General features: G+C 34.5%; 1 protein-coding gene across 3 annotated transcripts; it reads right to left on the bottom strand.

Annotated features, from left to right (window-relative positions):
* Nucleotides 1-648: 648 nt before the first annotated feature.
* LOC130894292 (uncharacterized) lies at nt 649-23,691 on the bottom strand. 3 transcript variants are annotated; one of them, XM_057801013.1, is made up of 7 exons: nt 23,442-23,691; nt 20,269-20,354; nt 7,027-7,284; nt 4,994-5,165; nt 3,420-3,937; nt 1,622-1,968; nt 649-1,233 (listed from the first exon to the last, which is right to left on the bottom strand). In XM_057801013.1, exons 3-7 carry the CDS (start codon nt 7,162-7,164, stop codon nt 1,035-1,037), a joined length of 1,374 nt encoding a protein of 457 aa, XP_057656996.1. In that variant the 5' UTR covers nt 7,165-7,284; nt 20,269-20,354; nt 23,442-23,691; the 3' UTR covers nt 649-1,034. The 3 variants fall into 3 exon arrangements, with proteins under 3 accessions (XP_057656996.1, XP_057656995.1, XP_057656994.1); XM_057801012.1 differs by lacking the exon at nt 23,442-23,691 and adding an exon at nt 22,183-22,284; XM_057801011.1 differs by lacking the exon at nt 23,442-23,691 and adding an exon at nt 21,110-21,486.
* Between the last annotated feature and the right edge of the window lie 797 nt (nt 23,692-24,488).

The raw sequence follows: 24,488 nt of genomic DNA, 5'->3' as shown, positions 1-24,488 counted from the left end.
TGGTACAAAAGCAAACTATTTGGTCTCTAGAAATTGTCTTTCACGAGTCATTAGACTGCCTTTTACAGAAACCAAGTTCTTAATTTTTCTATTTTTACGAAAATTCATGAAAATAACCGATAGATGTCGCTAGATCGCCGTTTAGATAAATATACCTGAGTATTGAATACTTAATCAAGTCTCAGTTAAAGGTGAGTGGTACATATAAACTGTCATAATATACGAAGTTCAAATTTTCCTATTTTAGAAAAATTGCCAATAGATGTCACTAGATATGTCGTTAAATACTCTTAGTCTTGAACTGACTGTCTTTCACAAAAACATTTTACATATTATCTTAATGATATAATTCACAAAACAGTACAAATCATATAGTGTAGGAAAACTAAAAGAAATCATCTCATTATTTTAAACAATCTACAAAAAATACAGAAAAACAAATTTCAATCAAAAATTGACTTTTTCCATATGTAAATATTCTCGTCTTATTATGAGAGGACAGGTATAACCCCCATGGAAACTTACCAAAAATATGTAACTAATTATAAAACCAAAAGCTATCCATAATTATTGTAGGGGGTGATTTTACATTAATTAATATATTTGAGGTGACCTCATTTTTATCGAATCTAAAAAATAAAACAACTCTTAAGATTCTACAAAATATATCTTTAATAACAGTATATGCAGGTACATACATTTTAACAGTTTCGTGCGGTTAGTGTTCATCTTCATTAATATAATAAAAAAAATATATATCAACACACAAGTCGATCTTACTATAAGATCTCAGGGTGAACCCAAATGAAACAAATAGCCAGGTCCACCCAAAAAAATACCCAAATCGATATAGTAAACGAACTAGTAAAAAATTATCATATAGTGTGTACCAAAATAAGTTTCTTATAGAAATTTGAAATCTATGAACACACTGTATGACTATATATTAGATTAAAAAAAACATAACAAATCTTCATAGTTTGCAAAGAAATATAGTTTCTATTAGATATGTTATGTTAAAATACTTATTACAACTACTTGTTAATCATTATTTTAAAAAGATTATCCCTAAAGTTAGTAACCATTTTTTCTAGTTCTTCAACTTGTGCTTTCAATTTAATATTCCGGTTGTGAAGTTCATTCGCTTCGGTTTCCAATTCAGTTTCTTTCATTTTTCTTTTTAGTCGAGATTTTCTAGAAGCTTCATTATTTTTATCCCTCAATTCTCTGTATCTGCAACAAAATAAAAACGTTTATAATGAGGGATGCTGCAAGTTAGCCACTAGAGAAGCTAGTATAGAATGAGGTGTACGAATAGTAATGTCAAATGTCATCGTTTGTTTTCAGTGGCTTCAATACTTAATTATCGGTCCTTCTTATATTTTCCCTATATTTTTCCATTATATCCATCTTTATCTCTTAATTTCTCTCTACCATCATTTTCTAGTGCATACAGGGTCTTCTTCAAACTTATCATTACTAGATTTAATACTTAATACGATACGGAAGAAAATAAAGAAACATAAGAAGAACGGAAGACTGAAGGTCGATCTAAAGGGATCGGAATAAATGTTGAAGGAAAAGAAGAAAATAACGCCTAAAATATCTGCCCAATACTCACTTTGAAATATCTGTATCTTTGGAACTTTCCGATGAAACAGATTCAGCTCTTTTAGGCGGCCTTCCCCTCGCTTTCCTTTTCGGTTTGTCTTCTTCCTCCTCGTCACTATCGACATCTGTACAATACGACGTTTTACGTCTTCGAACTACATTCTTCGAAGTTTTCTTCATAGGTGGAACGTAATCTTCGTCATCGTCGCTTAGCTGCCGTCGTTTTTTCGGTCGTTTGTCTGTCGATCTATTTAAAGTTGGTAAACACTCAGATTGGTTCGTAATAAACATAGGCGTCGGGGAAGGTGTTGTCGTAGTCGTCGTAAAGATGTCATTGTTTACCAAATCGAGCTGATCCTGTAATAGATAAAGAATACTCATATCAGTCGGTCAAAAGTTACTATCGATGTTAATAGGCTTTACTTTATATACTACACCACGATTCAAACAATTACTTTATCTGGTCCTCGAGCCTTCCATAGGTCGCTGATTCGTGTCTGGCTCCGGCAGGACCAGTCAATGTAATTGTGAGAATTGGTAATACTTGGAAATAAATTCTTTCTCATTGAACATCTTTATTTTACTCTTTTGGAAGGTTCTTTCTAGTGAATTATGGGGGTATTTGATTTTGGTTCAATTATTTTGACCAAAGAAAACTTGTTACATCTCCTTTACAAATCATGACACGGCAACGTCTAGTTGTGTAAAAATGTGTTTGAGTTGTTAGTCTTTTTTTCTCACATGAAGTTGTCGAATTGATCTGTGTAAAAGTTGAGTTAGGTTATTTTTTTTTCTGTTACTTGTTGGCAACGTATCGAAAAAGAATTCCATATTGATCAGGTAAATATCAGGTACGATCAGGAAAGTACAAGACCTTAAATTTACTGTAAACATTGACATTTATAATTGTGTAAAAGTGAGGTCAAGTTATTCATCTTTTCCTGTTACATATAAAGATCAATAGAATAAAAAAGAATTCCAGATTTTGATCAGATAATATCGGGTACATTCGAGAAAGTTCAAGATCTAAATATCTTGTAGACGGACCATGACATTTATAACTGTGTGAAAGTTAGGTTAAGTTATTCATTTTTTTCTAACACTTAAAGTTGGCAACAGATTGAAAAAGAATTCCAGATTTTGATCAGATAATAACAGGTACGTTCGGCAAAGTAGAAGATTTGTATTTTTTGATGACATAGCTTGATTCATAGCTGTGTAAAAGTTATTCAATTTTTCTGTCACATATAAGGATCAACAGATTGATTAATACGAGGTACGTCCGAGAAACTTCAAGACCTTTAATTTCTTGTACATAATGACATTTATAGCTGTGTAAAAATTAGGTTAAGTTCTTCATCTTTTTCTGCCACATATAAGAATAAACTAATTGATTAATATGAGGTACATTCGAGACCTTAAATTTCTTGTACATAATGACATTTATAGCTTTGTAAAAATTAGATTGAAATTGGCAACGAGTAGAAAAAGAATTCCTGGATGATCAGATAATATCAGGAGCGTTCGGCAAAGTAGAAGATCTTGTATTTCTTGATGAAATTTATAGTTGTGTAAAAGTTCTTCATCTTTTTCTGCCACATATAAGGATCAACAAATTGATTAATACGAGGTACGTTCGAGACCTTAAATTTCTTGTACGTAATGACATTTATAGCTGTGTAAAAATTAGGTTAAGTTCTTATATATATATATATATATATATATATATATATATATATATATATATATATATATATATATATATATATATATATTGGTTGAAATATATGGAAACAAAACGAACTTACGTCGTTAACAAGATCTAAGATATTGAAACCGGTCGATTCCAAACTGACTACTTCGGCTATTATACTGGGCGTGTTAATATCATAAACATTAGATTGTTGTTTCAATCCAATATCCAAAAATAGTCGAGGTTTCGACGTTGAAGTCGATTCTTCGATTTTGTTGGGCGTTTCAACCGTCATTAAATTATTAGTGTCCATCGTAGGCGACGGATAAGAAGAATGTCCATTAGAATTAACACTAACACTATCGTTCATATCGAAATCGAACAAAGTAGCACTAGACGATTTCCTTTCGATGTATGTACCGTTTTCTGATGTAGGTGAATATATAGTTGTATCATAATATTGTTGATTATTAATTGAAGTTGGAATATTTCGATGCGTAATCTCCGAATTATGTGACATATCGCCTTGGCGATTATTGCCGAGGTAGAGTGCATCGTATTTCAACTTGACGTGTAAATCTGCCTGGGCGTTTTTCTGATAGATGCTTGAATTGTAATCGAAAGCAGACTTATCTGGAAAAAAAAATTGTCTTAAAAAAAATGAAAAAAAAACATACACAAACAGAAATTTCTACCAAGAGGTAAAAAAAAGGATTCGAAAAATTATATAATTCCAAGGATTTCTATAGGAATGAATAGGAACAATTGATACTGGATCCGCAAGGATAATTAGAACATTTAGAAGAGTTGATGAAGGGTGTGATGATAGAAACTGAGCTAGAAAATGAAGAATTAGAATACGAGGACCTTAAAGAAATAGAGGACTTACAGATGATTGAATTTTTATAGAAATAGATGTAGAGGAGGTGGCTGAAGTCTAAAAAAGGGAGAAAGTACCACAAAAGATCTGTGAATTAATAAAAAAAAAATATGGAGAAAAAACAACTGAAAAAAACGTGGAGCATAATGGAGACTAATTAGTGTTTCTTTAGGTTAATTATTAAAAATAAGCTTATGGAAATGTATTACAAAAAGTTGGAGAATTTTGAGGGGGGTTTCGAACAAGAAGAGGGAACATCAGTACAAATATTGTCTATAAAAATGGTGCAAAATTTGGGGAGAGCATCAAGGGGGATTGACTCAAGACGGAGGAACATCGGACCATATATTCACCACAAAAATGGTAGAAAATTCAGGGGAAATGTCAAGACGGTTTTAGACAAAAAGGAGGAACTTCAGACCAGATAATCACCATAAAAATGATGTAAAATTTAGGGAGGAATATCAATAGGATTTTGGTCAAGACATTTACAATGTTTAAGACAAGACAGAGGAATGTCAGATTAAGTTATTCACCAAAAAAATTATGCCAAAGTTGGAAGAAATATCAAGGTGGTATTGGACAAGAGGGAGAAACACAAAACCAGGCAAAATGTTAGACTTCACTTACTGTTTATCGACTTTATACAAGCTTATGACTTTATTTTGAGGTTGGGTGATAAGGGAAGACAAAAAATCAAGTGAAAGGAGGAAAAATACAAAAGGAAAAGTAGTTTTGATACATTCACAAATGATCTGAAAAAATAATAAAGGAAAAAAGTAATAAAAGATTCTAGAAAAAATACTTACCAAAAATCGGTGTTTGAAGTTCATGTACGGAATTTGAGATTATTTGTCTTTGTGAAACGAATGGGGAGAGATCTCCAAATTCCTCCATTTCCAATTTGATTCTCTTTTGGGTCTCGTAAAACATGCCTCCGTTTATTGCGGATTGGCTTGGTGGAGTGGCACTGGATTCGACCTATACCAACAAAAATTTAAAATTATAAACAAAAAATGACAATTTTTTAATAAATATTAAATCATTTTATTCGTCAAAGCACAAAAATTTATATATTTAAAACTTATTTGTTTTGTTTTAAACGTCTTAATTATTAAAATAAAAGCTACAAGACGGGGAATAAATCTTCGAAAAATTTTCTATGATGTTTGACCTAAATTTAAAGATAATTTTCCAAGAAGCTAACAACGGGTCATACAAGACGGTTTTAAGAGAAGAAAAATAATTTCAATATGTCAATCATTTTGACATAAATTATGGATTCAGATTGCTCTTCAACTTAAAAAAGTTTGTTGTGCCAATCCCAACGTTCTAATGTAGTTCTTTATCTGTACTAGCCTCAAAAAGTCTTTGTCACAAGACTAGGGGAACAGAAATTTCCTTTAGGTCTATTGGGGTCCTTATAAAATCTTTTTTTGTCAACAACAGCTTCCCAATCACTAGTTCCAACAAGACCAGGTGAACAGAAATTTCCTTTAGGTCTACCATGATCCACATCAAATTTGTTTTCGTCCACAATAGCGTCTCCATCCACTAGAGTTCTGATAAAATTTGGTATCTATGCTGGTTTAAAGATGATTGTATCTTTGTTCCAACAAGATCATGTGAACAGAAATGTTCTTTAGGTCTACTGTGACCACGTGAACAGAAATATCCTCCTCCTCCTCCTCATGAAATTTGTTTTCGTCCACAATAGCGTCTCCATCCACTAGAGTTCTGATAAAGTTTGGTATCGAGCCAAGTTTCTGGAGTGTTGTATCTGTGCTGGTACAAGACCGGGCGTCAAAAATGTTGAAATTTGAATCCTCCAGTTTTTTAGGCAAAATTGCAATGAAAAGGGATTCAAAAACTAGATAAATTGAGGTTAGATCCTTCTATCCACACAATCCACATTCATACATTCAATGTTATTTGGTATTTCCTGATGCAGCAGAGCATATTTGTAAGGAAATTTTTGCTTTTGCTTTACTGAGATCTAAATATTTTCTGGATATAGTGGTATTAAGATCCAGAAAGCCACAATCACTTCCTGTTTGCTGCTTCTTCCAAAACTTTTATAAGAGGAGAATCTTTCTACGCCACAGAAAGACTCCTGATCCTTAAAAAAATAGAATATGGTATTTCTATTTTGAAAATAGATCTTTGAATTTTCTTTTTCGTACTAACAAAGTTATAGTCTTATCCAGATAATCCATTTTTCATTTCCTTAGAATCAGGTTGACTATTGTACCTCACAGCGCTGGCAACTGAAACCCTGAACTAGAGGACTCAGAAGCTAACCTAGCTAATAACCAGTTAACCACTGACAGGACACGAACTTGCTTTAGGAATCCATTACAGATTAAGCTATGGAGGAAGGGTAAGAGGCATGCCTCCACTCATATGGATACGACCCTCAGATTGAACATCTTCTCATCAACTCCAGAAGGAAAATCTTGGAATTTGACTTAGTTGAAGAGTCTTGCATTAAAGCCGTCGACGTCTAAAGGTTACTCCAGTTTTGAAGAGCCTTTAGGAGCAAGATGTAGAGAAAATAAGATGACTACCCTTCCAATTAGGCTTTCCATAGTTTCAAGAGGGATGATACAAAGTGTTAAGTTGAATCTTCTCATTATCTGGTTAAGCCTAGCCAAAATGTGAATTGAAAATAATTTAGAATAAGAAACACTTGAAACAAAACGGTTTATGATAATATACTAATGATTTTTGTGCACTGAAGATCTAAAATGATAAGATTATGTATATAGATATATAAATATAAAATGGAGCAGGTACTGGTACAAATCTGTTCGGTGCGTCCCGTTTCTCGCGGCGATCTTACCTTGAGCGGAATATCGGTTCGTAGCGTTAGAGAGCGCAAATCTGTACTGTCTAATAGCGGATTCACGTCGTACGGATTTACACAAACGTACGAATCCAAATCCGCAATTTCGTTTCCAAGAAATTCCTCTTTGTCCATTATAGGGCCTGTCGTTATCGTACCACAAATGTTTATTTCTTGCCGATTTGTGGGAAACACTTTCTCGGTAGGATCCACATAAGTGGGTAGTTTTGTTGGCAGCGGCCATGCTGACAGGGACTAAAAATATAAATAAACATAAATAGTATGCGGTATATGTTAGTGTAGAAAAATTAACGCCGGTTCGTCTGAAAAATAACAATATTTGAAATGAAATTGTATAGAATCAAATTCGATATTTCGCAGAATCCTTAAAAAAAGTTTTTATAACCGGAATATTGTTACAAACACGCCTACTGACATAGACCGTGATGCAGGTCCTGTTCTAATGTTAATCGACGCTATAGAGGCCTTTTTGTTGGGTTACGGCAATCTAGAGATTTCAAGAAATCGAATTATATAGAATGCGGTTGATTATATATAAGCATAGTCCACAGACCGAGGTTATTAAGTGGAAAGTATTGATAGTATATAAAATCGAGTCTCTAACAGCCGTACAGAGCTAGTAAACAATTTGATGTCAAAGTGGATAGTGAAAAGTAAACCAAAAAACAATAGATGAGTATTCGGGGGCGGCTAGTGCATAAGCGCAAAGGACATATAACCTCCCCGTAGTCCGGATCTAGCTGTAATTGTTTCTTTCAAAAGAGAACATTTGACAACATATCCGTCGCTGTATATCGAAGATTTTTTGAAATTATAAGAGGCAGATTTCAAAATATAGTAAAAAAACCATTCAATGGCGCCTAAAGGATAATACAGACCGAAAAATCGGAGCCAGAGAATCTGACAAGTCATTCTAGAATGATGAAGACATTGACAAACTAATTAACCAAATTCATAGAATAATGGGCATGACATCCCAGTCGAAGTGGTAATCAATGACCGGTAATCATGGGTCAAGCAAGCTCAAAATGCATATCGGTAATATAAAGATGGTTCAAAGCTAGTGGAAGGAACTGGAAAATGTAATCTCTCCAAACCACTGGGTAAATCACTCGTATGTGGCTACCAGTCCACCAGGGTATACCGGGCAATGAAGAAGCAGCCAGCCTTTCCAAATAAGAGCAACGGTTCCATATTTTGAAGCAGATCCCTAGTTTGGCGTCATAAGATAACATATCAATAACAATTTGAATAAATGGCCAATTAATCAGATTATTGAAGAAACTGCAAGTTATAAGTCTGAGAACCTTCTCTTGATGTCCGGATGTGACATTAAGGCAAAAACGACAACTGCAGCTTCTACGAGTCACCCAGAACATCTGTCCACCAGTACATTTCATCGAAGAGCTTGTGTAATACCTACTAATACCTTGCGAAGACATAAAAACCACAGAAAAATAACCGTTTTTGAGAGAACTCTACGTACTTTGGAGGAAGAACAACGAGATGCGGTGACTTGTACAAAATCTTCGAGGTATAGGTGCAGATTGGCCGAAGTGGCACCCCAAATAATTTACAAGTGAATACACTTCCTTTAAGGATATATATAAATCGAATTTCACTCTGTATTTGTACTAATTTTCCAAAACAATGCAAGAAATTTATAAATTTTCATGATTAAGTTAAAAGAATTACCGGAATGAATTTATTCATTATTTAACTACTGTTTCATTTAAAAATAAAAAAAAATCATCAATCATCCCATCACATGATAACCTATTATGTATAGGCAACCGTTAGAAACTGACAAATCTTATAATAGAAACCCGAATTTTTAAGGGACACATTTCGGTATTAAATTAGATCGTATCGATCTCCGCGAGGTGATTAAATACGTTTAAGAGAGTTGACCACAACGTCAATTAACAAAAATCTTGTGTATACAATCGTGGAATTTGCAGTATCATAAAGAAGGGAATAAATAAGTCTAAATCTGGTGTACAGGCGAATATTCAGATGGAATATCCAAAACAACCAGCATACCAGAAGATGTTGAGAAGTTAGGCTGTTTCCACATTTTCTTCTGATAAGGTGGAATGATTTTTGAGACAATAGGGTAGATAATACTATAATCCACATAGTTAGCTAGTGAAAAAGTGGTAGAGTGGATGCCTGGGCATACAGACCCGAGAGTTAATCAAGCTAGTTGCGGCGGGAACTCCTTGAGCACCTTGAGCTTTTTAACGTAACGAGATACCAAATGAATAACAATATGAACAAATCACCGAGGAATCCAATTACTGAATGAACTGTCCAGGTTATAAGTCTAAGAACCTTCTCTTGATGTCCAGAAACGACATTAAACTGGTGGTCTTCTAAGAAGATCTAACAAGTCAAATATTACTTAAAGGCATAACAAAAAACAACAACTGCAGAGTATGAGAGCCACCCAAAGCTCCTCTGGATGCCTGGACATAGAGACTCGAGTGCTAATCAAGGTAGTTGTTGCGAAAATTCCTTCAGATTGAGGAACACCTTGAGCTGTTTAACGTAACGAGATACCAAATGAATAACAAATTGAACAGATGTCCAATGAATCAAATTACTAAAGAAACTGTCCAAGTTAAAGTCTTAGAACCTTCTCTTGATGTCCAGAAACGACATTAAACTGGTGGTCTTCTAAAAAAAGTCTTCTAACAAGTCAGGTATTATCTTCAGGCATAGCAAAAAATAACAACAGCAGATTCTGAGAGCCACCCAGAGTTCCTCTGGATGCCTAGACATATAGAGCTTCTCTGGATGCCTAAATATAGATAATTTAGGGCTAATCAAGCTAGTTGCTGGGAGAATTCCTTGATAATGAGGCGCACCTTGATCTGTTTAACATAACGAGTTACCAAATGAATAACGAATTGAACAGATGGCCAAGGAATCCAATTACTGAAGAAACTGTCCAAGTTAAAGTCTAAGAACCTTCTCTTGATGTCCAGAAACGACATTAAACTGGTGGTCTTCTAAGAAGATCTAACGAGTCAAATATTACTTAAAGGCATAGCAAAAAACAACAACTGCAGATTCTGAGAGCTACCCAAAGCTCCTCTGGATGCCTGGACATAGAGACTCGAGTGCTAATCAAGGTAGTTGTTGCGAAAATTCCTTCAGATTGAGGAACACCTTGAGCTGTTTAACGTAACGAGATACCAAATGAATAACAAATTGAACAGATGTCCAATGAATCAAATTACTAAAGAAACTGTCCAGGTTATAAGTCTAAGAACCTTCTCTTGATGTCCAGAAACGACATTAAACTGGTGGTCTTCTAAAAAAAGTCTTCTAACAAGTCAAGTATTATCTTCAGGCATAGCAAAAAACAACAACTGCAGATTCTGAGAGCTACCCAAAGCTCCTCTGGATGCCTGGACATAGAGACTCGAGTGCTAATCAAGGTAGTTGTTGCGAAAATTCCTTCAGATTGAGGAACACCTTGAGCTGTTTAACGTAACGAGATACCAAATGAATAACAAATTGAACAGATGTCCAATGAATCAAATTACTAAAGAAACTGTCCAAGTTAAAGTCTTAGAACCTTCTCTTGATGTCCAGAAACGACATTAAACTGGTGGTCTTCTAAAAAAAGTCTTCTAACAAGTCAAGTATTATCTTCAGGCATAGCAAAAAATAACAACAGCAGATTCTGAGAGCCACCCAGTGTTCCTCTGGATGCCTAAACATAGAGAATTTATGGCTAATCAAGCTAGTTGCTGGAAGAATTCCTTGATATTGAGGAGCACCTTGATCTGTTTAACATAACGAGATACCAAATGAATAACAAATTGAACAGATGGCCGAGGAATCAAATTACTAAAGAAACTGTCCAAGTTAAAGTCTAAGAACCTTCTCTTGATGTCCAGAAACGACATTAAACTGGTGGTCTTCTAAGAAGATCTAACAAGTCAAATATTACTTAAAGGCATAACAAAAAACAACAACTGCAGAGTATGAGAGCCACCCAAAGCTCCTCTGGATGCCTGGACATAGAGACTCGAGTGCTAATCAAGGTAGTTGTTGCGAAAATTCCTTCAGATTGAGGAACACCTTGAGCTGTTTAACGTAACGAGATACCAAATGAATAACAAATTGAACAGATGTCCAATGAATCAAATTACTAAAGAAACTGTCCAAGTTAAAGTCTTAGAACCTTCTCTTGATGTCCAGAAACGACATTAAACTGGTGGTCTTCTAAAAAAAGTCTTCTAACAAGTCAAGTATTATCTTCAGGCATAGCAAAAAATAACAACAGCAGATTCTGAGAGCTACCCAAAGCTCCTCTGGATGCCTGGACATAGAGACTCGAGTGCTAATCAAGGTAGTTGTTGCGAAAATTCCTTCAGATTGAGGAACACCTTGAGCTGTTTAACGTAACGAGATACCAAATGAATAACAAATTGAACAGATGTCCAATGAATCAAATTACTAAAGAAACTGTCCAAGTTAAAGTCTTAGAACCTTCTCTTGATGTCCAGAAACGACATTAAACTGGTGGTCTTCTAAAAAAAGTCTTCTAACAAGTCAAGTATTATCTTCAGGCATAGCAAAAAATAACAACAGCAGATTCTGAGAGCCACCCAGTGTTCCTCTGGATGCCTGGACATAGAGAGCTTTTCTGGATGCCTAAACATAGAGAATTTATGGCTAATCAAGCTAGTTGCTGGGAGAATTCCTTGATATTGAGGAGCACCTTGATCTGTTTAACATAACGAGATACCAAATGAATAACAAATTGAACAGATGGCCGAGGAATCAAATTACTAAAGAAACTGTCCAGGTTATAAGTCTAAGAACCTTCTCTTGATGTCCAGAAACGACATTAAACTGGTGGTCTTCTAAGAAAATCTAACAAGTCAAATATTACTTAAAGGCATAGCAAAAAACAACAACTGCAGAGTATGAGAGCCACCCAAAGCTCCTCTGGATGCCTGGACATAGAGACTCGAGTGCTAATCAAGGTAGTTGTTGCGAAAATTCCTTCAGATTGAGGAACACCTTGAGCTGTTTAACGTAACGAGATACCAAATGAATAACAAATTGAACAGATGTCCAATGAATCAAATTACTAAAGAAACTGTCCAAGTTAAAGTCTTAGAACCTTCTCTTGATGTCCAGAAACGACATTAAACTGGTGGTCTTCTAAAAAAAGTCTTCTAACAAGTCAAGTATTATCTTCAGGCATAGCAAAAAATAACAATAGCAGATTCTGAGAGCCACCCAGTGTTCCTCTGGATGCCTGGACATAGAGAGCTTTTCTGGATGCCTAAACATAGAGAATTTATGGCTAATCAAGCTAGTTGCTGGGAGAATTCCTTGATATTGAGGAGCACCTTGATCTGTTTAACATAACGAGATACCAAATGAATAACAAATTGAACAGATGGCCGAGGAATCAAATTACTAAAGAAACTGTCCAGGTTATAAGTCTAAGAACCTTCTCTTGATGTCCAGAAACGACATTAAACTGGTGGTCTTCTAAGAAGATCTAACAAGTCAAATATTACTTAAAGGCATAGCAAAAAACAACAACTGCAGAGTATGAGAGCCACCCAAAGCTCCTCTGGATGCCTGGACATAGAGACTCGAGTGCTAATCAAGGTAGTTGTTGCGGGAATTCCTTCAGATTGAGGAACACCTTGAGCTGTTTAACGTAACGAGATACCAAATGAATAACAATATGAACAAATCGCCGAGGAATCCAATTACTGAATGAACTGTCCAGGTTATAAGTCTAAGAACCTTCTCTTGATGTCCAGAAACGACATTAAACTGGTGGTCTTCTAAGAAGATCTAACAAGTCAAATATTACTTAAAGGCATAGCAAAAAACAACAACTGCAGAGTATGAGAGCCACCCAAAGCTCCTCTGGATGCCTGGACATAGAGACTCGAGTGCTAATCAAGGTAGTTGTTGCGGGAATTCCTTCAGATTGAGGAACACCTTGAGCTGTTTAACGTAACGAGATACCAAATGAATAACAATATGAACAAATCGCCGAGGAATCCAATTACTGAATGAACTGTCCAGGTTATAAGTCTAAGAACCTTCTCTTGATGTCCAGAAACGACATTAAACTGGTGGTCTTCTAAGAAGATCTAACAAGTCAAATATTACTTAAAGGCATAGCAAAAAACAACAACTGCAGAGTATGAGAGCCACCCAAAGCTCCTCTGGATGCCTGGACATAGAGACTCGAGTGCTAATCAAGGTAGTTGTTGCGGGAATTCCTTCAGATTGAGGAACACCTTGAGCTGTTTAACGTAACGAGATACCAAATGAATAACAATATGAACAAATCGTCGAGGAATCCAATTACTGAATGAACTGTCCAGGTTATAAGTCTAAGAACCTTCTCTTGATGTCCAGAAACGACATTAAACTGGTGGTCTTCTAAGAAGATCTAACAAGTCAAATATTACTTAAAGGCATAACAAAAAACAACAACTGCAGAGTATGAGAGCCACCCAAAGCTCCTCTGGATGCCTGGACATAGAGACTCGAGTGCTAATCAAGGTAGTTGTTGCGGGAATTCCTTCAGATTGAGGAACACCTTGAGCTGTTTAACGTAACGAGATACCAAATGAATAACAATATGAACAAATCGCCGAGGAATCCAATTACTGAATGAACTGTCCAGGTTATAAGTCTAAGAACCTTCTCTTGATGTCCAGAAACGACATTAAACTGGTGGTCTTCTAAGAAGATCTAACAAGTCAAATATTACTTAAAGGCATAGCAAAAAACAACAACTGCAGAGTATGAGAGCCACCCAAAGCTCCTCTGGATGCCTGGACATAGAGACTCGAGTGCTAATCAAGGTAGTTGTTGCGGGAATTCCTTCAGATTGAGGAACACCTTGAGCTGTTTAACGTAACGAGATACCAAATGAATAACAATATGAACAAATCGCCGAGGAATCCAATTACTGAATGAACTGTCCAGGTTATAAGTCTAAGAACCTTCTCTTGATGTCCAGAAACGACATTAAACTGGTGGTCTTCTAAGAAGATCTAACAAGTCAAATATTACTTAAAGGCATAACAAAAAACAACAACTGCAGAGTATGAGAGCCACCCAAAGCTCCTCTGGATGCCTGGACATAGAGACTCGAGTGCTAATCAAGGTAGTTGTTGCGAAAATTCCTTCAGATTGAGGAACACCTTGAGCTGTTTAACGTAACGAGATACCAAATGAATAACAAATTGAACAGATGTCCAATGAATCAAATTACTAAAGAAACTGTCCAAGTTAAAGTCTTAGAACCTTCTCTTGATGTCCAGAAACGACATTAAAATGGTGGTCTTCTAAAAAAAGTCTTCTAACAAGTCAGGTATTATCTTCAGGCATAGCAAAAAATAACAACAGCAGATTCTGAGAGCCACCCAGAGTTCCTCTGGATGCCTAGACATATAGAGCTTCTCTGGATGCCTAAATATAGAGAATTTAGGGCTAATCAAGCTAGTTGCTGGGAGAATTCCTTGATATTGAGGCGCACCTTGATCTGTTTAACATAAAGATTGTCCTGGGACTCAATTTTTTACAAAAAGATAATAGAAACTACCCTAAACTCGTCCTGATACGGGATAAAATACATGTCCGGTACAGAAATAGAAAAAAATACATTAATACCCGCTATAACACGAATGGTTTTACAACGCGAATATTCATTACTCTGTCGTAATTACGAAAAATAGGGTAAAACGAAGTAACGGGATAATTAAAATTTGAAAAAAAAAATTAGAATGAAATTCAATATGGTAATAAAAATGGAAATTTTTAGAAAATATACCTGCGGCATAATCTTCTAACCTAAAACATATCGAAAACAAAAATACGCATTAGTAACATTTATATATATATATATATATATATATATATATATATATATATGTATATATAAAAGTAGTTCTAAAGAAAGTTTTAACTATGAAAAAAAATATATTCATTTCAAATATCGATTTCAATCCGACTAAAATTAATTTTAGAAAAAACCCGAGCTGTTGAATTCTAATAGCAATCGAAAACACCAAAAAAATAAATACAAACACTATTAATTTCGACTTGAAGCGTAATACGAGGGTTGATGCATAAGTCAGGCGAACTATTTTACTTTTCATATACGTCTATGGAAATTTTGTAGGTATAGTGTGAATCCAGAGCCACAGATGGCTCTGTAATAACCAGAAATCAATCTCTCAGTAAATTGTTTTACAAGATCGCAGCTTGATTATGTGTGGCATAACGTAGGCACGTTTAACGCTCGTGCTACGACCGCCGTCGCGCAACGTATTTTCATTCATTTTTTGATGTGGAAAGGCATTAAAAACAGGAACATTCTTCGACGTTTACGTGATGAATTCAGTAGTAAATGCCTGAGTAGGTCTACTGTATTTAAATAGTCCAAAGCGTTCATACTATAATCGATGACCGCGTTAATCTACTCATTTTGGAAGACCGTAGGATGAATGTTCGATAAATTTCGGCTGAACTCGGCGCGCTACGAGGCGGTTTCTTAACGCTAGTCTACTGACGAAACATGAGTAAATTCCCGAAAACAGGATATCTAAAAAGTGAATGAAGAGAAGGAAGGGTCCCCAGCCAAAGCGAAAACAACCAGATCCATGGTTAACATTACACGAGGGCCGTTTTTTTTCAACCTCCGATCGCTCCGTGCAGACGCCACGCGAGCAGAAGAAAGCGGACATGCGCTGTAGGCGACTGCGAAGCTCTCGCCCTACACACTTCTCTATTGTTGACATAAGGCGTCAGTCGGCGTTGTGCTACAGCTACGTAAATAGGCAATAGTGCTTCAAAAATGCATCGGAGAATGAGTAGTGTGCGTGGGGAAAACTTCATGAGTGATGGTGTTGTGCGTGAATGGTGTCGAAAGTTTTAAGATGAAGGGGGCCAAGAACGCAAATATGTCGTTTCAGATGACCTGGTTCAACGAGTTGACAGAATGGTTAAAGAAAAACGCAGATTCACCATTAATGCTTTGTCTACGGAATTTCCAGAATGTTCAAGGTCTGTTTTGTTACTGAACGTTTAGGCTACATAGGAGGCAGCATTCTTTAAAAAGGGGGAATTGAAAAGGTTGTTCACAGATATGACAAATGTCTCAATCTCTTACATAACGTGCCATAAATGTTGCATCTTACGCTAACACACACTAATGCTAAAGATAGATTGAGCGAGGTATGGGAGCTTGTTCAAGTGGGCCCGAACGGCTAATAAAAAGAAAAAGAGCGTCGGTTTACCACTCTCCATCTCTCTCTCTCTATATATATATTCTGATTAGATAGCCATGACGTGGAAGTTTCGAGAGGTGGGACCGGCAAGATTTTAATAGTACACGGCGCTCTCTCTATTTTTAATATTAACTCTATGCGTGAAACCCGCTCGAAAACGGAGAAGAATCACAGCGCGAAGTGCGATTCTTCTCCAGGATAACGCGCGCCCTAATACCGCTCGATATAATATCAGAATTAGGTAAGAGATACTGAAGTCTGGACTTAACACACAGCGTCTTAGAAGCCCTCGAAGGACAAAAACTCAACACCGACGTCGAGTTAAGAGTTTGTCCGAGTTGGACGAGGAATTCTTCGAGACTAGTATTAATTGGGCGGACCGACGTTACACGTGCCGAGTCGCTTCGTTCGCGCGATCAGTTCGGTTCAAAAGTAGTCCGCCATCTAGGAGTGGACGTTGGTCAAGTTCTAAGGGATACCTTTAGTTGTCATTTTAAAAACGTCTCACTATGAAGGACGCTATTACAGAGCCATCTGTTGCTCTACAGATCTACATTATAAAATAGTTTCGGTGACTTATTCTCCTACTCTCGTAATAAAACACTCGATTTTTTCTAATAGAGAAATAAATTAGATTCAACAGGTGTCATATGTTACCATAGCGAAATAATAAGACATTTTTTTGTCAATACTGTTTCAAGGAAATCATAAATGTCAAAAGTTCCATGTGATTCCCCTCCATCGGTAGTCAAACTGTGAGGAACGGTCTCTATTTGACTGCATCGTAATGCACGTATCTTCTCACTAAAAATTTTTATAAAATGGTAGTAACCAAATAGTCACCATTGTAAGGTACGCTCACAATATGGTTGACGATGTCTCGCGATATTCACGAATTAGTAGATAGATTTGTTGGTTTCAAATTATTCCTCACATGGCACTTTTTAAATTAATGCGTTATACTCAACTTTTTCGTATATTTCGAATATTCTTGATCGATATGACAATACATTGTCAAATCTTCAATTTAACTATTTTTTTTGTTATTAAACCACTTAAATGAAAAACGAAAAAATCGAGAAAGGAACCCCCAAGAGTATGCGGTTTCCTCAGGACGACACCACCTGCCGCACTCACTCAATAATCGATATTCAGGTATCAACTGCACGCTAAATCGTGAGTTGTGGTCGTTTCATTTCTTAAGGCTCTTTTACGCAACTTTGTATTGATTGGACGTTCACGATAAGCGATAAAAACGCGCGTTTAATTTCGCTGTTACCGCGTATTTTCACTTATGAATTGACTCCGCTTCTAGAATCAAACGACGTCCTTGAAATGACATAGTATCAAATAGAAATCAGAAAATTTGACCAACGTTGGTGTATTAGGAAAGACGCAAATCGAAACGCGTATGACTCGTGTGGGATAACGTGACACGCTGCGACTTTTTGGGACATACGAAATTAAGACAAGGCGATTCGCGTGATACGACAGACGCTTAGCGTTGTAGACGTTACACAGTTGGCAGATGAAAAGTTGGTAGTAAGGGATCACAAGAAACTTTACAATTTTCCAAAAGGATATCCAGTGATATTAATCGTCTCCTTCTAATTCAGAACTTCAAACTAATTTAAATACTGCGCCATACGCGCATCAGCTCACGTACGTGTCGTGTCTCTCGTGTCACATTAACTAATAGCGTTATTTCAATGTTTCATTGTCCGTACGTATTTTTTCTGCCACCTGGTATAATCCTCAATTTGCGTCTTACCTTAGCGAGTTTTTAACTATTTGAATGCGCGAATAAAGCGACTAAACCGCGCGCGTGAAGCGCGTTCAAAGTTAGTCCAGAAGCAATTCATAAATCTTTTGAATTTGACGCAAATCAAGTTAAAACGATTACTCAAAACTTTTCCCCCTTTGCATAGTTCGCTTCGTCATTTTTATAATCCATTTCAGCGTGAGCAACTACATTTTTACAATTGAAGATACGGATGACATACACGCGATTACAAAGCGTCTATATCGTTTGTGAGGATTTGAGCGCGCGTACAAAGGGACTAAGCCGCGCACGTGTTCACAGTTTGTCTTTGAATTGAATCGAAACCGCAGAGAATTTATATGCGCGTCTGTATCGACATATTTTAACGTGCAAACAAAGCTGTTTCCTTTCGCGAATAAAGCGAATTCAACGTACGAACAAAGCGATTTAAATCGCAAAGTTTTCTGTAATACAGACGCGCAACTACAGCGAACGTTCAGCACGTTTAATCCGATTTCAATGCGCGAACAAAATGTCGCATTTGTTTGTGAAGTTTTAGGACTGACGACTACGGAACGTTCCTTCAAGCGCGTTTTTATCGTCTCATTAGTGCGTTTAGACCGATTCAAGCACGTTTACAAAGCGATTTGAACGCACGCAAAACGCCTTCGTTGTTGCTCTCGCTTGCGAATGTAATAAACTCCGTTTACAGACGCAAAATGAGTTCTTGAAATGACGACTACGTACGCGTCTATATCGCTATAGCAGTGGAATACATACGCGCGACCAGGGCGCGTCATTATCGCTGTATAAGTGCGTTTATTTGAATCAATTGTGTCATTTAACAACTTCCAACGCGCAAACAAATTCCATATGAGAAGTTTTTATCCATAACAGTGTAAACACTCTTGAATCAACTCACTCGATTTGACCAACATCTAAGAACCTGACGAAAACGCTGAAATTGCAGTATTGCGATTCATACGCGCGACTATACCGCGTTTCTATCGCTTGTACAAATTTTGAAGAGTGAATAAAGCGATTTAAACGCGCTCGTGAAGCGCGTTCAAAATTCGGCCAAAATTTTATTAAAACGTTACAAACGCACGCCAGCAGTGCGGGTAAAGTACGGCGGTGTCGCGTTTGTCTGCGAATTAGTTAAAAATTGTGCATAGGGTCTTGTGCATCAAGGTCAACGATAATGAAAATTGCATAAAAAACAGATACATAATCACAAGCATGTTTAATTCAAAATATTACCCCTATTTAAAAATAAAATAGTGCAATCTTACTGAGACGCCCTTTATATGAACTAAAATTTATCTACGAGACGAAAAGTTTTAGTTTCCAATCGGAACAAAAAATAAATTATTTTTGTTTTAAACAAAAATTGAAAATCGATTTTGTAATGAAAAATAGGGAAAAATATTTTTACCCAAACGGTACCTCAGCATTAAAATTTAATTATCAAAATATCGCTTGACGAAAATCTCCCTTATCGAACGGTTTTTGACCTTGAATAATGATAAAACTGGTAATTAAGATTATATTATCAGGCTTAATATTCCTTAGCAACAACTGTATATACTAAGGAAAAAATTATACCAATTCTCTAGATCAAAGTACAATTCCTATTAACCTAGTGCAGTCGTACGACCAAAAAAAAAATAATTGACGCAATTTCAAATTACTTGAATAAAACGTTAAATCGAAAACTTAACCTCCACATATCGGTTCAAAAATATTCGAAATTATTTCGAGAGTTATTTTCACAGAACGACACTAATTTTCCTGAAAAAATTTCAACTTACCTTTCACACTTTTGAATCGTTATGTGATTAACAATCTGAAACATACTCGGCATTGGATTCGTTTGAAAAGAACGACATCTTATCAAATAAACCAATGGCACTACCATACATCGCAGAATATTTTCTATTCCGCATAAATGAAAACTATTTAATTCGAGCATATTTTTTAAATTGAAACAAATACGCGAATAAAAATACGCTGCGATGTTAATAACCTACTAATCCCGTTACTTCCGATTATTTCAAAAACACTGGTGAGGAAAAAAAATAAATTAAGACATATTAACTAAACAGCATAAAAAGAAAACAATGAATTAAATGAAATATTCACATATAGTATAATACTTACAATAAATTCGCCTTGTCCTCTTCTAAAAATGTTGACTTCTAAAGAATCCTTAGCAGGAATTGAGTTGAGTGTGTGTACCCCTCAACCTGATTATAAAATGTATACGTTACCAAAACTTGCTTTTTAATTAAACAATTTATTTGAATGCAAATACGGTCCTGTTTTCATTATTAATTTCATATTCCTAATATGTACAATTCATAATTAAAGCTATACAATGAATTTTAATTGAAAATTTTTTTATCGTTTAGAAAATATTTTTAATACGCCACTGGATTTCAAATATAAATTCATACCGGAAATTTGACAACCCTGCTACACCATTAATTCTGCTGTTTCATGTTAAACATATTGGAAACTTGACAACAATACTTTTCGAAATTTAGTGTTTAAAATTTTAAATATACAAAAAAAGTTAATAAAACCTATTCAATTATAAATTGTAAATAGTAAATTTAGTGATATAAATCTAAAAATGTTATTTATAGATTTGTTGTTACCCCAATATGTTCGTACTACATCGAGAATGTTCGATTACGTAGCAAATATACAAGGTTATGATAATATCTTGATTATGTTTTATAAAAAAAATTACTTATCGCAATTCAATACTTAAAATTTTCTTAATAATTAACTAAAATATTGTATAAAAAAACTTTTAGATGAAATAATCAACATTATTCGACATAATATTAACCAAATAATATTAGTACATATGACGCAATACTCAATTACTTTATCCTTGAAATTATTTCCATATGTTACATTCGCAATCAGTATTTAGTTCAATTGTAACGTAAATCCGTGATATTAAAACATTAAAATCGTCTAGGTTACTTACTCGAAAAAGCGGTTATAGGTGCTCCTCCTTATAAAGTATTTAGAAATTAAACAACTTGTTAAACAAATATTACAAGTTGGAACAGAAAAATAACACAAGTAACAACAATTTAACTAGATTTTAAACAATATTCACAGTGAAACGAACGTTTAGAATGTCCAAGCTTCCCTCTAGTAACCTTGGTGCACGAATGACAATCTAAAACTGAAGGAATTACGATATAATGTGTCGAACGACTTTCGTGAACCTTCGATCCTAAAGACAAAGATGAAAATTTCATTCTGTCACTGTTTTACTCACAGCGAAGATATGCCCGACGTTTAAGCTGAGGTCATTGTTAACCAATCGCGAATTAATGTCACGAGTAGATGGTATCGTGACTGTGAGTCACTTTTGGGGGGAATAATTCTCCGAATTCTGCTCTTCTAGTACATTCCATTACAAAAGTTGTAGCTCCAGTGGCGAGGAAAAGAAAGTTGATTTCGCAAAAATTATAATCGAATTAACATAGTTTATTAACATATTTTGAGAAATTGTGGCGTTATATTGGTAGGAATTATATTAAAAATAAATTATAGTTTAAAAAACTGACACGCTTTTAGCAATAATTAAATTAAAAAGTAAAAAATAATTTTTGACATAGAATAAAATTACTGATGAGAAAGTTATTGTCACTATTTTATCGTGCTACACATAGGCCATCTAGGCCCATAGCATGGTAATAATTTTCTTCCATTCTTTTCTCTCTTCACCTTCACCTTCCACGAACTCGTCTCGCCATTAGATTAGATTAGAAATTTATTAATCTTGGCGGATCTATTCGGGATAATAGGATAATTTGATTGAATTATTGCATTATCGTCAGTCTTTGACAAATGTGGAAAGTTTAAATTAATTTTGATCGCTCAAAGTAGGGCAAAATTGAAGTCAAAAAGTGTTAATAACTTACTACCCACAAGTGTTCAAAAAACGTTTTTATGTAATAGTACTCGTTAGTAGATATACGTGATCATTAAAAAATGATCATTTCAAGGTTAGATTAAAACACAGGTCAACGGAATGGAAATACCTACCTATTAAATTCAAACTGTTAATTATAAGCTTGTGAAAAAATGCTAATTTTGAACAGATTTCTAATTTCAACATGTTTTTTGCAGTACACTCTGATTAAAAATATTTTGGAACTTGAAATAAATGATGATGAAACATTTATTACAGGACCGTATCTTGGACAAACATTAATAGTTATCTTTATAAGATAACATAATATAATAAAATAAAAAACCATTTCGCGACCGGATGTTTTGTATATTTCCTGTCATAATTGAAACAGGTTGCCAAATCCTGAAAATATTAATCTGATGATTATAAAGATTTAGTTTAACTTTAACTCTTTATTTGAAAATAAGTCAATTATATTTATTTTTAAGTAAATATTAATTATCTATAATTAAGTTGTCTAAATATTGTTTGATGAGAGTCTTCTAGACTGATACAAAGATTTTTAACTATACAAAGTGAAAGAACAAAATTGATTAATATTGCTAAAGAACATTATATTTCAAGTATGTCAACGTCGATGATATGAAAACATTCAAATAATTACAGCCTACAAAGGCATACAATTTGAAAACAAAGCGACTAATAACATCTTATAAATCAGGCAACATTGCAAAGATGGAATCTTCTTTTACACTAGGCTTGTCTCTAATTTTGAATAATTTGGACTGTTCGCTTTATAATTATTTATGAATATATAAATATTAGACAACTCTTGAGTTTTATAAAAACAATTTAAAATATATTACACTTACAGATGTCATTCGCTAGAAAATTATTTCTCCAATTACGGTTTTCTATACTAGTTTTGCCGTATTGCCAATAGATGGTGCTACTATCGTATTTGTATAACTATTATTTGTATTTTATCTCAATGATGGACAATGACCTGTACTTACAAATCTCAAATACCAAAGGCAATTACTAAATTTGTCTTCATAAATTAAACTATTCAATTAAATTATTTGTTAAATATGAAATTATTTAGTGTAGATACATGAAAATTGAAGAAGTCATAATATATGAATTGAAATAGGAAATATGTGCCATTTGCGGCAAAGCCATATTAATATAATTAAAATGTAATGTTTTGAGTTTGTATTGTTGATTTCTTGATATTAAAATTATCTTAAATTAAGTGACGTAAAAAAATTATCACTTGATTGGCGTACATGATAATTATGTTTCAGTAGAAACTCTTTAAACAATGTAGGTCACCTACTTTTTGAGAATATGAGACGAACTCTTTAAATAAAAACGACAAAAAACTTACATTTTCCTGTGGATTTTACACTTTTTGTTATTAGTATTTAACTAATTAATTTCTATAAATTGATTAATTTTTTGATATTTATTTTTATGATGCAATATATTTAGCAACTTGTGAAAAAAATTTAAAAATTTATTCTGTATATTATAAATTTTCCCCACGACGATTATAATGATAATAGAATCACTTTAATTCAACTACAGAATAGTTATACTTGCAAAAATGTCTCGCGCGAAATATAGATAATAAAACTAATTGAATTTCTTGTTTTCGAAGTAATTTGATGTACCCAACGTTGCCAGACGTTAAAACGAGAATCATCAATATTCGGGATACATCGGAAACGTGTTTTTAGAGTATTATTCAAGTCAATTGAAACGAATAAAATTTTTTTGCTTGTGAATTATTCTATATAAGTCGTGATATCACTATTTCACTAGTGAATTATTGTCAATATACGTCATTTCTTACAATTTAATGGTCTTTTAGTATCATTAAAATATCACAGAGAACCTATTGTGAAGTTATAATGTAATTATATTTTGACAATTTAACAAGTTGTTAGATTATGAGGTTCTCTCCGATTGGTCCGTTTCAAATGTCAATTTGTAATCATAATTTTGACCAATCAGAACGCTCGATGTCTCCCACTGTCATAATGTGTCCCTGTGATCGTACAATGACGAGGCCGTTAAATTGTTTGAAAAAAGTCGATTGCCAAGTATAATATCACTAGTGAAATTGTAATCTAACGGATTTAACAATATTCCTACTGCATATATATACGGTAGCAAATGAAATATTTTTTGCTGATAATAATAAAGCATTTGAAACAAAACTATTTTTGTTATGTGAATGACCTATATTAATTCTATTTTCTCTAAAAGATAATATTTGCAGACATGTTGTGTGTATGTGTAGCTATTCAAATAATATATATATAATTATATATTATTATAAGTATTTTAAAAAATTACCATTTGGCACCACACTAGTGGTAACATAATATTTATTCTACCCGCCATACACAAATGTATGCTTAGTTGTCTA

This window comes from Diorhabda carinulata, chromosome 5, assembly GCF_026250575.1.
Source record: "Diorhabda carinulata isolate Delta chromosome 5, icDioCari1.1, whole genome shotgun sequence".
NCBI lineage: Eukaryota > Metazoa > Arthropoda > Insecta > Coleoptera > Chrysomelidae > Diorhabda > Diorhabda carinulata.
Note: the sequence above shows the minus strand (reverse complement) of the source record. Positions and strands in the feature narration are given on the sequence as shown.